The following is a 12,792-nucleotide window of genomic DNA, read 5'->3' as shown; positions in this document are numbered from 1 at the left end:
AAAAAGAGATGAGCCTCAAAGAAGAGGAACATGGAGCTGATCCGCCGGCGGCCGCACGACCCACAGCCTTTAAACGCACCACCAGCCAGGGGGAGTTCAGGGGTTATTAAGGGTTAATAAAGTGTGAACAAAGGGGTTATTCAGATTACGTTTGAAGGGTTATATTTATTAAATATTAATTTATTCTTATTGTATTACTTTTTAAAATTCTATTTTTATTTCCCTTTTCATTCAGTTTTGATTCACTCCTGTCTTTTATGTTGTTTCTGAGTTTTGTTGTTTTTCATTTGTTAATCATTACCTGGGGGGGGGGGGGGTAGTATTGATTTTGGTTTTGTGCTATATAAATAAAGCTGATTAAACAACAGGAGTTCACCCTGATGGAGTTTGGTGATGTCTCTGAAATGTCAGTGACCCTTCTTCAGACGGACGGCTGCATGTTGCGTAATCTGTCCCGATCAGCTCTCTGTGTTTTGGGATTCACTGGGGTTTAAAGAGGCCCTACTCCGCTCTCTGCAGTGTGTTCTTTAGGTGTTAGTGCATGTCAATGGTCTGCAGAGGCTAAAATCTCCAATTTCGCTCCCACACTCCCGCCTGAAACGCCTCCACTGGACTCCTTTGTTCACTTTGTCAGATATTTGTAGTAAACAAAGGTAAATAATAATGACTTCTTAAATGAATGACATTGCAATGTAAGAAAACACTTGAGTAAAGTACAAATACCTCCAGTGTGTACTAATATGTGAGTAAAAGTACTCCGTTACTGCACATACTGTGTGTTGCTTCACTTATTGAACGTATTTGTTAGAGTAAAAGTCTGTATGTATAATTACAAGAGTCTCCTTAAAGTATTTAAAGTACTTAATCCTCTTTTTGTTGTGTGACTAAAGCTATGGAGAAATACTCAAATACAGTACAGAAAATACTTGAGTATACTTCTTGAATACTTAGTGCTCAGAACATCAAACTGACCCTCACCATGACCATCAAACCAAAAGCCCTCAGACTATCCGCCTGTTTACCCCCTTTAAAGCAGAACAGCTGACGGGGGAAACTCTGAAGAATGCGCCGTAGTTCCAGTGCCGACTTCTGAACTCCAACTCCCAGAATCCCCCTGTGAAAGAATGCGAGGAATGCTGGCCGGGCCGCTGGGAGAGCAGCAAGGATGTGAAACGACTCAGACTCAGAGATTACTCTCTGAGAGAGACGATCAACAACAGCAGCAGATAACCTGCTCCCCCCCCCCCCTCCCCCCCTCCCCTCAGGGTGATTAGCCATTGTGCCTCAGAGCTGACAACACTTTCACAACATCTGACAGGTTTCGGTTTTTCTGCACGACTAAAGAATGTTCTGTGCATTCGTTCTGCTGCTGCACAGACTTCTGGGTAATCAGGGCCAGAGGAATGTCTCCTGTCACCACCTGACGCTGCAATAAATCTGTCTCTGACAACAACCACGCAAACAACCAGGTGTCAATAAAGACATAAAAAGCACGTAGCATTGTTAGCTCCATCAGAGGTTTCCCTGTCAGCTGTTCTACTTTAAAGAGTCCTCTCCTGCTGATGTTCAGGTGTATATCAGTATGTAGTGTCTCTACTTTAAAGAGTCCTCTCCTGCTGATGTTCAGGTGTATATCAGTATGTAGAGTCTCTACTTTAAAGAGTCCTCTCCTGCTGATGTTCAGGTGTATATCAGTATGTAGAGTCTCTACTTTAAAGAGTCCTCTCCTGCTGATGTTCAGGTGTGTATCAGTATGTAGTGTCTCTACTTTAAAGAGTCCTCTCCTGCTGATGTTCAGGTGTATATCAGTATGTAGTGTCTCTACTTTAAAGAGTCCTCTCCTGCTGATGTTCAGGTGTGTATCAGTATGTAGAGTCTCTACTTTAAAGAGTCCTCTCCTGCTGATGTTCAGGTGTATATCAGTATGTAGAGTCTCTACTTTAAAGAGTCCTCTCCTGCTGATGTTCAGGTGTATATCAGTATGTAGTGTCTCTACTTTAAAGAGTCCTCTCCTGCTGATGTTCAGGTGTATATCAGTATGTAGTGTCTCTACTTTAAAGAGTCCTCTCCTGCTGATGTTCAGGTGTATATCAGTATGTAGAGTCTCTACTTTAAAGAGTCCTCTCCTGCTGATGTTCAGGTGTATATCAGTATGTAGAGTCTCTACTTTAAAGAGTCCTCTCCTGCTGATGTTCAGGTGTATATCAGTATGTAGTGTCTCTACTTTAAAGAGTCCTCTCCTGCTGATGTTCAGGTGTATATCAGTATGTAGAGTCTCTACTTTAAAGAGTCCTCTCCTGCTGATGTTCAGGTGTATATCAGTATGTAGAGTCTCTACTTTAAAGAGTCCTCTCCTGCTGATGTTCAGGTGTATATCAGTATGTAGTGTCTCTACTTTAAAGAGTCCTCTCCTGCTGATGTTCAGGTGTATATCAGTATGTAGAGTCTCTACTTTAAAGAGTCCTCTCCTGCTGATGTTCAGGTGTATATCAGTATGTAGCGTCTCTACTTTAAAGAGTCCTCTCCTGCTGATGTTCAGGTGTATATCAGTATGTAGAGTCTCTACTTTAAAGAGTCCTCTCCTGCTGATGTTCAGGTGTATATCAGTATGTAGCGTCTCTACTTTAAAGAGTCCTCTCCTGCTGATGTTCAGGTGTATATCAGTATGTAGAGTCTCTACTTTAAAGAGTCCTCTCCTCTGTTGGTTAAATCAGAGCAGAGCTGCTGTCGGTCAGTCTTTAAACAAACGTTTGTAAAGTTTTAAAACGTGAGCAGGGCGTTTACATCCCGTGTGAGCATGGGAACTCTTCGGGGGGGGGGGGGGGGGGGTGAATGTTGCCTGAAACACAAACAAAACTTCCAGTAGGATTTAAACCTCCATGTGAGAGTGTGTCTACTCTCCGACCTGCAGCATACTTCAAATACTTTCCTGATTATACACATACTTTTACTGCAGTCACATTAAAGTACTTGTACTGCAGTGAGTGGTGTGTGTGCTCAGGAGAAGGTGTGTGAAGCAGGAGAGTTTGAGGCTGAATGAACACATTTTACTGAAGAATTATTGATTAGCATGGGAACAGCTTCAGGAGGACAGCTGCCAGCCCTCAGACTCTCATTAAAGGGAAATAAAGCCACACAACAAAATACTCCTCTATGGTCACTTTGAATTATACCTTCATGTGTGTGAGTGTAGTCGCCGGCCTGCAGCATACTTTACATACTTTAAGGACGTTTCCCTGAGTTTGTACATACTGTTACTCTAGTGTTTTCACAGGCTATCAGTACTCTTACTGCAGTGCTCTGAATACTTTGATTTTGGGATCCATTTGCAGGAACATGTAGGGGTTATGTGTGTAAAGCAGGAGTGTGTGGGCTAAAATAAACAGATTTTACTGGTGAAAATCTGACATATTATCATGGGAACCCCTTCAGGATCAGAGCTGCCATACCCATCATGTCTCTGCTTCAGCACTGAGTCACATTAAAGGGAAAATACAGCCTGAAAAACACACACACTGCTCCCCTCTGTGCTGCCTCTCCTCCTGCTTTAAATTGTGTGAGAGTGTGTGAGAGTGTGTGAGTGTGTGTTCCCGGGCCTGCAGCATACTTTAAATACTTTCAGGACTTTTACTGAGTATGAAGACGTACTTTAACTCAAGTACTATAAGAGTACTCTAAAGTTTGGTAGGCTTTCAGTACTTTCACTGCAGTACTGCTCTGAATACTTATTAGGATCACTTTCACAATGAAGGGGACCTGGAAGTGTTTGGGCTACATAAACAGATTTTACTGGGGAACTTCTGACATATTAACATGGGAACCCCTTCAGGATCAGAGCTGCCAGACCTCATCATGTCGTGTCTCCAGGACTGAGTCACATTTAAGGGAAAACACAGCCTGAAAAAGGGTTTAAACGGTGTGTGTGAGTGTGTGATCCCGGGCCTGCAGCAGTACCTGTCTCTGGGGTCGATCCATGAAGTCTGCCGGGTGTTGTGGTCGATGAAGAACAGCCTCCCGTCCCAGTCCCGGGCTTCCTCCCAGCCGGCGGGCAGCGGCAGCTCCTCCCCCCGCCGTCCGGAGCTCAGCCTCGGCATCGCGGCGCGCCTCAGCCCGCTGCCCTGCGTCCGATCCCGGGGAGAGAAGAGGAGCTGCTCACTGCATCACTTCCAGGCTCCGGGGGGGTAAAAGTTTCCTCTGCTTTAAATCCCTCCGGAGGTACATCCACGGCTCTGTTTCCCCGGATAAAGAGAGTGTTTTCTGTCTCACGGTGCTCGGTCCTCCATGTCCTCCATACTTCATTCCTCCGTGTCCATATTCGGGAGGAGCGCATTTACATAACCGGGGAGACGCACCGAGGGCGGGCCAATAGGAAGCAGAGAGGGACCGAGTTAAAGTTAGGTATTTCAAAGTTTACTAACTGTAATCTAAACTGTTACTTCATCAACCTGTGGACTCACACAACTTCATTTCATGGATGTTATCTTTTATTTTACTTTCCTCTTCCTTTGGACTGTTGTTTCTGTGTTGCTTTTCATTGGTTGTTTACTGTTTTAATTTACTCTTGAATAGCACGTTGCTATTTTAGAAGAGCGATATGTATTTAAAATATATATAAAATATATCATTTATTTTTTCAACTGAATTTATTAATAATTTGTGATCATTATTTTTTAATTGTATTAATTAAAAGTAATAAAAATGACAAAATAAAACATGACTTGTTAAGTTACATTTTAAAACAACAGATTCTTTTATTTTGTTGAATGTTTTTCTACTTTTCTCTTGCAGCTCTCTTTGGTCAGTGTTTGAATGTGGAACATTACCCAAAGGGTCAACGTTGTGGTTTTTACTGTTGATTGTCTACTATTTTAATTAAGTCTTGTAAAGCACTTTACTTCTTAAACTGGAACTTTATTTTTGACCAAACGATATATAAAGTGTTTTTGTTATTATTAATTTAGAATGTTTCCATTGAATTTATAACATATCTTTCTATTGTTTTTTATAATGAATATTATAATTTCTCATTTAATTTACTCAACAGTTTCTGTTCTCTTTTATACTTCCACTGAATATCAATTATTCTATGTTACTTCAACAACCCATGGATTAACAACACTTTTATTTTCATGTTTTATTTTACTTTCCTTCCTTTGGTTGTTGAACTTTTATACAGTTTTTTATTTGTATTTATTTAGAATGATCTATGTTTTATCGTGTCTTGTTAAGCACTTAATATTTAGAAAAACAGCTCTTTAATTTAAGTTTATTATGATTTGTATTTTAAATATTTCCATTCACCAAATACATTATTTATGTTGAGTGTTTTATTGTAGTGCTTATTCCCTTATTTAATGCATTATTGTTCTAGGCTCCCTGAGCGCAGCGTTCCGACTGCAGCAGTTAGTGGTACGACCAGCGCCCCCTGCTGTCTACAAGAGATACTGCAGCATCGACAGACTGCTGTAACTCAACTTAACTTTGAAGAACGTGTTGAATGTAACTTAAGACATCTTTTATTCTCAAAGAGAAACAAGCGATGAAAAAGGGCCTTTTGTATTTTATAGTTCTATATGTGCTGAATTCCTCTGACTGTGTTTATCCAGACACTGTTACACACTTTGAGAACATACTGTGCAATAACCCTCATTCTGATTCATGGTTAATACCACTGTATTTAACCCTAACCATCACTTAATTTGCATCTGTACACTTAGTTTAACATCCAATATAAATATGAAAGAGGGAAACATCCACAAAATAAAAACACTTCACATCATTTCTGTTTTTTTACATAAGCAGATTTATTTTTGAATGAACCGTCAACATCACAACAGAGCTGCAATCCAAAAGCAGAAAACAAATTAAAAATAAAAACAAAAAGAAGTTAAATTCACATAAAAATGGCTTCTGGACATCAGGTGGGGTTTACCTGAGAGCCACTTGTAAAAATATGAACTAAAATCTGTTCAAACTGTGAGTGACTTTAGACATTCAAACAAAACATGGAACACTGGATCTGCTGTAATCATATATGTTTATAGCTGTTTATCTTTTGAAAGTGAGGACAAACTCAGTGTGTACATAAGAACTAAAGGACTGCTTTACTTTGATGTAAAAAAAAAGTCTGAAATGTTTCAGATTAAAACTCTCTGGTTTCGTCTCTGGATTACAGATCCTGAAACATGAACCGAGCTTACACAACGGTCGGCCCTCCATCTGTCGGCGGGATCCATATTCACAACACTCGTGACAGTGTGATGTCATGTGTGATGTCATACTGCCTGAAAGAAGCTGGGCATGCTGGGAAAAGAAACTTGTATTCACATTTACACAGAAAGAATGTTCGGCTCAACTAAAAAAAACTAAATATTTTCACTTCTTTCTAACCAACTCTCTGCAGGATTTAGCCCCGCCCCCTCTCTGCAGGATTTAGCTCCTCTCTTCCTCGCTGCATGACTTAGCCCCGCCCCCTGACTCTGCATGACTTAGCCCCGCCTCCTCTCTCTGCAGGACTTAGCCCCACCCCCTCTACTTGTGGCCCTTGCTGGTCTTGAACGACACCTGCAGGACTTTGTCTCCCAGCCGGTAGCCGTTCAGGCTGTGGATGGCCATGGCCGCCTCCTCGTAGTTGCTCATGGTGACGAAGCCGAAGCCCTTGCACTTGTTGGTGTTGAAGTCGCGAATCACCTTCACGTTGTTGACGGCGCCGAACGGTCCGAACATCTGCCAGAGGATGGCCTCGTCGGCGTCCTGGCCCAGGTTGTAAATGAAGATGCACCAACCGGCGGACGGGTTCCCTGAGACTCCGCCCCCTCCGCCTCCCATGTGGTCCACGCTCATTGGAGAAAACCTGGAGGCAAACAGGAAGTGAGGTTAAGGCGAGTGGTAGTAGGATTTATTATTAGGAGATATTAGGCTCCCTGACATAAAGGGGGTTAGCATTATTGTGAGAGAGGTTAGCATTAGCGTAAGAGAAGCTAACTTAAAGGTTACGGTGGTTAGCATTAGGGTAAGGCGATAGCAGTTGCGTTAGAGACGTAAACATTAAGGATAAACAGGCTAGCATTAGGGTAGGGGCCTAGCAATGGGGTTATAGATGTTAGCATGAAGGTTAGAGATGTTATCGTCAGTGTGAGTGAGGTTAGCAATGGATATAGAAAGATTAGCATTGTTAGTTTTTGGGTAAGAGAAATTAGCATTTGCATTAGAGAAGTTTGCATCAGGTTTAGACATTTAAGAGGTTAGCAGTAGGGTAAGACAGGGTTAGCATGTGGGCTAGAGAGGTTAGCATTAGCATTAGAGAAGTTTGCTTCGGGGTTAGATGTTAGCATTAGCATTAAAGAGGTTAGCAGAAGGGTAAAAGAGGGTTAGAGGTTAGTATGAGGGCTACAGAGGTTAGCGTTAGCATTAAAGAGGTGAGCAAAAGTGTTGCTGTACATGAAGATCTAAAAGCTAGCTCCTCAGTAACCTGATTACAGGTTCACGACGTACCTGAACCTCTGCGCCTGGTGATGCACGGGCCCTGCGAAGCGCCGTGATTGGCCGTGGTACATCTGTGACATCATCTGGGAGTTCCTCGTCTGATTGGGGTTGGCAGCGAACTTGACTGTGATTGGTTCAGAGGTGCCGGGCGGCGTGTGGCCGTTCAGGTGTTTGACGGCGTCCTCGGCCTCCGACCGCTTATCGAAGCGGATGAAGGCGACTCCCCGAGACAGACCTTGACAGCCAATCAGATCAGAGGTGAGGGGAGTGATCACATGACTCAGAACTACAGTTTTTAAAAATAAGATATTTACTAAGTAATTGTTCATTTAGAAATGTGTTTCTCCAAGCTGGAGATGTGCTGCTCTGTTTTATATTAAAATCAATATCTGTGGACAACATGTCTCAACATTTTACACACTTTTTGGAACTCTTTGGCCAGGGTCAGGATGTGACTGCTATGATAAGTCACCTATCGATTAGTTGCTAGGATGTACAATTTTCCCTGTTTTCTGACATTGAATACAGTAAATTAAGATTAGCAGCAGTGATTCTTACCGGAGGCCTGGTCCACGAGCACCCTGGAGTTGATGATGTGTCCGAAGCGGCTGAACATGTCCTCCAGGTCGGGCTGACTCAGCGTCCTCGGCAGCCCGCTGATGTACAGGTTAGCGTCTTTAATCGTGTCCGAGCTCGGCCGGGCGAACGACACCTGCAGAGGAGACAGGGAGCATCTCAGTCTGCCGCATTCACAAACAAACTCAAATAAATGAAAATGATCCACATTTAACAAAATGTAATAAATACAGTTACATCCATCTTATTGAAACAAAAACAGAGGTATTTTAAATTGGTGTTTAAATATTCAATGTGAGTTTTTTTAATTAAAATGTTTTTCCCAAATTAAATATACAAAAAAACAACAAAATAAAAGCATCCAGGTTTTTCAAAATAAAAGCATTAATTTATGAAAAGAAAAGGTCTGGCACATTGTCACTCTGAACTGAAGAAACTCACAGATTCAGTGTCAACATGTGTCCAAATAAAAAAACAACAAAAATGACATCAGTGTTTCAAAAATACCTTCATCCGTCAGACAGTGCAGGAGAGAGCGCCCTCTACTGTCCAGGGACATAACACATCGTTCAGGTGAGACAGAAAATCAAAGAGCTCCTGGGATCTTTACCTTGATAGTTTTAGACTGTAGCCTCAGGCCATTGAGCGTACTGATAGCCCTCTCTGCATCATTAGCGTTAACAAAGTTAACAAAGCCGTAACCTAAACTGTGGCCTAGAGAAACACAAAGGAAAACAGCAAAATAAAATAATAAAACTGTCTGTTACAGCCGCCACACAATCTGGAGATTCACAATAATGACAATAAAAACAGTGAAAAAAATTACAGTTTTTGAAAGTAAGAACATTGTGAAAAAACACAAAACTTCAAACACTGAATATTTCCTCAGAGTGAGAGCTCTCCTCGTTAAGAGCGACTAATCACAGCGCTGCAGATCTTTGTGTCAGTAAAGGTTCAAATAGAACGAACAGATTTTTAAAAGGACGGATTGATTATTTTCACTAGTATTGCAGTAAGTAGTGATCAGGGTCTTTCTAGAAATATAGCATGAGGTGCTAACGTCACTTCCGGTCTAAATTAAGCCCCGCCCACTTTCTGGTGTAAGTCCTGCATCAGAGCGAAGCAGGAAATAATAGTGTCTTCATGTCTTAAAGCACCAGAGTCAGATATTGCACCTCCAACAACAAATAGATCCAGAGCTCCGGTTCCTTTACTTCCTCTCCAGAAAAAAGGAGAGTAAAGAAATGATCAGAAATCTCAGTCTCAGGGTCAGCCTGCTGCCTGCCACTCGTCCCCCGCAGACCCACCGGACATCCATCCCCTATTTATTCTCCGTAAGCTGTCTCTGCCGTCTGACCAGACACCTGACCCCACCTCCATATCTCTGGACTCATTAGGCCTTTCTGACCAACAGAGAGATTGTTTTCTGGCATCTCTTTAACATTTTACTGGGAAATCTGCAGTTTGTTTTGAGGACGACAGCCCCAGACTGAGGAGCAGAGACCCTGTTACCTGGTGCAGAGTAAACCCTGTTTATGAACAGGAGCGCTCACTCTGAGTAACATTTCAGTGTTTCCTCTACTTATTCAGAATTTTAAAAAAGTTATTTAGGATTTACAGACATTTTCAAAGCCTGAAAAATAAAAATAAAAAACAGGTGAAAACATCGATCAAATATTAACACATTCAAGTAATGAAAACAAACATTATGGGCTGGGCATTCTGACATGCACATTTACTTTATTGGTATCTGTATTGTAATGTATGAAGAAACACCCTGCAGATTATTGATCCACATATTGCCCAGCCCTGATGAACCATCAGATACCTGATAAACACTGTTGTTATTCAACCTGGTGTGAAAAGTAAAAATACAACAGTGCAGGAAAAAAAATATTCAGATAAATAAAAATATTACAGCATCGCCCGTTAAAAAAGACAAGAGGATGTATTAAAAAAACACCAAAATAAATCTTCAATAAAACATCAAAAAAGAAAATTCAAAACAGGAAAGAAAGAGTACACAGGAAATACTCAAAATGTGACTTCAACTACAATCACTGATGATAGTAATACTACATCTAGAAAGCAGAACCAGGAAGAAGCGTTTGAGTCATTTTAACTGTAATAAAAGTACAGTAATCAGAACCAAAGCCTTGCAATACTTCCAACTATATCTCAGTAGTTCTGCAGTAGTACCAAACAAATACTCATGCGTGCTAAAGAGTGGTGGAGGAATGAGTCCCTAACCCCTTACATTTCCTCACTCCCTGTCCCTGGTCTGGAGGTCAATGGTTTTCTGAATGTGTTTTGTTTTTTATTATCCTGAGATTAGGTCTGTGGTAAACACCCCACCCCAGCATCAGAAACGTTTGTTTGACACAGATTATTTTCTGCATTAATCCACTAACAAATGGAGAAATCCCATTGGACCAGGGAGATGCTACCTTCAGGGACCAACACATCCCTGCACCACTCTTTTGTTATACAATTGTAATTTTTACTGTAGTATTTGTGTATTATGAGACGTACTGTCAGGGTTACCTGCCACTTTGTCTCGGATCAATTTGGCAGACTCCACGTCTCCCACACTGCTGAACAGGCTGCGCAGCTCGTCCTGACTCATGCTCTGTGGCAGGTAGTTCACAATCAAGTTTGTCTTGGAGTCGTCGTCCTCCATCATCTGCTCGCTGTAGCCGTTATCATACAGCTCCTGAGACACACACAACATTATCATATACACACATGGTGGTTTAAGGTACCACAAGGACTCTGCACCTATGTGATGGTGAATACAGATCAGCCTATCAGAAGTAAGTGCTCACCTTTCCAGCACCTCCTTTAGAGATGTGCTGACCGTCTCTGATGTCACTCTGAGACGACTGCACCTCACACACCTGAAAAACACACACAGATGGGTGTACCACACATCTGCAATAGACAAATACACACACACTTCTACCCTGAGTGATTCTGTTGGTGGACTTACCTTGAGGTACCGGATGTGTCCTCGTCTTAGGGCCATGTAGAGGACTCAGGTGGTCACTGCATTAAGAGATAAGTGATAAATTAAGATCATTTGGCAGACTTCTTTTACATTATATTACATAGATATACTAATATCTGGAACAAATTAAAAGACGGATGTCACAACACCTGTGTTACATGATGCACTAATAACCGCATATTATATATACAGTGCGTATCTTTAGCATTTAGTATTGCATTTGGTCAATGTGGAGCCCATATAAAAACTTCAAATACTGTGTAGATTAGTGAAACAGTACTGCATTACAGTTTTTACACGTACAATCTAGCTAGTAATTATATATGTGGTAAAACAGTCAAATGTTTGCCTCTGAAATGTAGTGGGAGTACAAGAACATAGTAGCATTGAATGGAAATACTGATGTAAAGTACAAATACATCAATAAGTAGTTAAGTACAATACTAGAGTTAATGTACTTAGTAACTTTCCACCAGTTTATGTTTACCAGGCTGATCTACAATCGATCTATTACCGTTAGGTACATGAACCCAATATTACCCTATGTGTGTGTCTTACAGTTTGGAGCCAGGGACACTGCTTGCGGTCATGCTGTAAACGGTTGATAGCTAGGTTAGCGCTAATTTGATATACAACTGATGTGCCAGACGGAGCTAGCTGCACATGTGTACACAAAGCTAGCTCTCTTAGTATGTGCAGTTTCTCACTATGATAATACTGCACCTATTTGATCGATCTGGGTACTTTACAATCGTATACTGTACGTAGTTTTTTGAGTATGGACAGGTTTCATGTAAAACATCTTCTATGTAGGTTTTAATGGTTATTTTTCTTATGTTTGATCTCCTTCAGCTGTGTTTATGTGTAAACATGCCTACCAAAAAACGTATTTTTGAATTCTGTCTTTCTAACGGCTACCCGCTAACAGCTAGCCGTTAGCCACATGTTAGCTACGCGGCCGATCATAAAAATAGCCTCCACATCTTCACACAGAGCTAACTGCTAACACACATTATATTTCTTACCTGTAGAAGTTTCGTGTAGGTGAGACAAAGTCTGTTATGTTGATCTACGAAGGGTGAGCTGCTTCAATGAGGCGATAAAAACGAAGGATTAGCTTCTTAGCTCCTCTCCGCTCCACACAAAGAAAACAAACTCTCGCTGAAAGAGGTATCGCGATAGTTCTTCTTGTGCTTCATTGGTGTCAAGGGACAAACGCAAAACAGGTCTTCCGGAGAGTATCGCCACCTGCTGTATCCCGGTGTTAGTGTCTGTATAGTCACAGTTAAGCATGTAGGACAATAAAACAGGTCCAAATGACACGTACTATATTTTGGGGGATTTTGTTTTCTAAAAATAAATGTATTCTACAAATGATTTAGACAATTCTGATATTTTCATAAAAATAATGGGCTTTGCTATAATATGCAATTATGAGGTGTATAATGTGGTAATAATACATGATTATTTAAATGTTGAATATGTTCTTTCAGCATGAATAACCCTGTTTTATGTACATTTTATTGTCTGTTTAATGTGCATTTTTCTTCCACAAGACGCACATCATTTTTTATATATTTTATTGTGTTTTTAATCTTTTTATTTCTTCAGCAGGACTAACATTATTTTTTAATATATATTTAATAGTGTGTTTAATCTTGTTTCTTCTCTTCTGCAGGACACACGTTAATTTAAATTCATTTCTGTATTTAAAAAATCAATGG

The 12,792-nt window shown here is 40.9% G+C and overlaps 2 protein-coding genes across 3 annotated transcripts in view; both read right to left on the bottom strand.

Annotated features, from left to right (window-relative positions):
* Nucleotides 1–4,316, bottom strand: part of wwc3 (WWC family member 3) — a 33,305-nt gene extending 28,989 nt beyond the window's left edge. The window contains exon 1 of the mRNA XM_063890512.1: nucleotides 3,955–4,316. Coding sequence (XP_063746582.1) covers nucleotides 3,955–4,094 — 140 coding nt within the window. The 5' untranslated portion in view covers nucleotides 4,095–4,316. The remainder of the gene's footprint in view (nucleotides 1–3,954) is intronic.
* A 1,463-nt stretch (nucleotides 4,317–5,779) lies between these two features.
* Nucleotides 5,780–12,321, bottom strand: LOC134869384 (ELAV-like protein 1). 2 transcript variants are annotated; one of them, XM_063890968.1, is made up of 8 exons: nucleotides 12,094–12,321; nucleotides 11,051–11,106; nucleotides 10,887–10,958; nucleotides 10,594–10,774; nucleotides 8,672–8,775; nucleotides 8,044–8,197; nucleotides 7,495–7,720; nucleotides 5,780–6,853 (listed from the first exon to the last, which is right to left on the bottom strand). In XM_063890968.1, the coding sequence occupies exons 2-8, from the start codon at nucleotides 11,084–11,086 to the stop codon at nucleotides 6,532–6,534; spliced, it is 1,095 nt and encodes a 364-aa protein (XP_063747038.1). In that variant the 5' UTR covers nucleotides 11,087–11,106; nucleotides 12,094–12,321; the 3' UTR covers nucleotides 5,780–6,531. The 2 variants fall into 2 exon arrangements, with proteins under 2 accessions (XP_063747038.1, XP_063747039.1); XM_063890969.1 differs by having other exon boundaries at nucleotides 10,606–10,774; nucleotides 12,094–12,320.
* Between the last annotated feature and the right edge of the window lie 471 nt (nucleotides 12,322–12,792).

Source organism: Eleginops maclovinus, chromosome 9 (genome assembly GCF_036324505.1).
Source record: "Eleginops maclovinus isolate JMC-PN-2008 ecotype Puerto Natales chromosome 9, JC_Emac_rtc_rv5, whole genome shotgun sequence".
Lineage (NCBI taxonomy): Eukaryota > Metazoa > Chordata > Actinopteri > Perciformes > Eleginopidae > Eleginops > Eleginops maclovinus.
The sequence above is the reverse complement of the archived record's forward strand: the minus strand, read 5'-3'. Positions and strand labels throughout refer to the sequence as shown.

What these genes read in the sequence shown, in the direction of transcription:
- LOC134869384 (XM_063890968.1), bottom strand. Translation starts at nt 11,086, where the DNA reads ATGGCCCTAAGACGAGGACACATCCGGTACCTCAAG. An exon ending in CTAAAGGAGGTGCTGGAAAG is followed by an intron (nt 10,775 to 10,886) that starts GTGAGCACTTAC and finishes TGTGTGTCTCAG; the next exon opens with GAGCTGTATGATAACGGCTA. An exon ending in AGTGGCAGGTAACCCTGACA is followed by an intron (nt 8,776 to 10,593) that starts GTACGTCTCATA and finishes GTGTTTCTCTAG; the next exon opens with GCCACAGTTTAGGTTACGGC.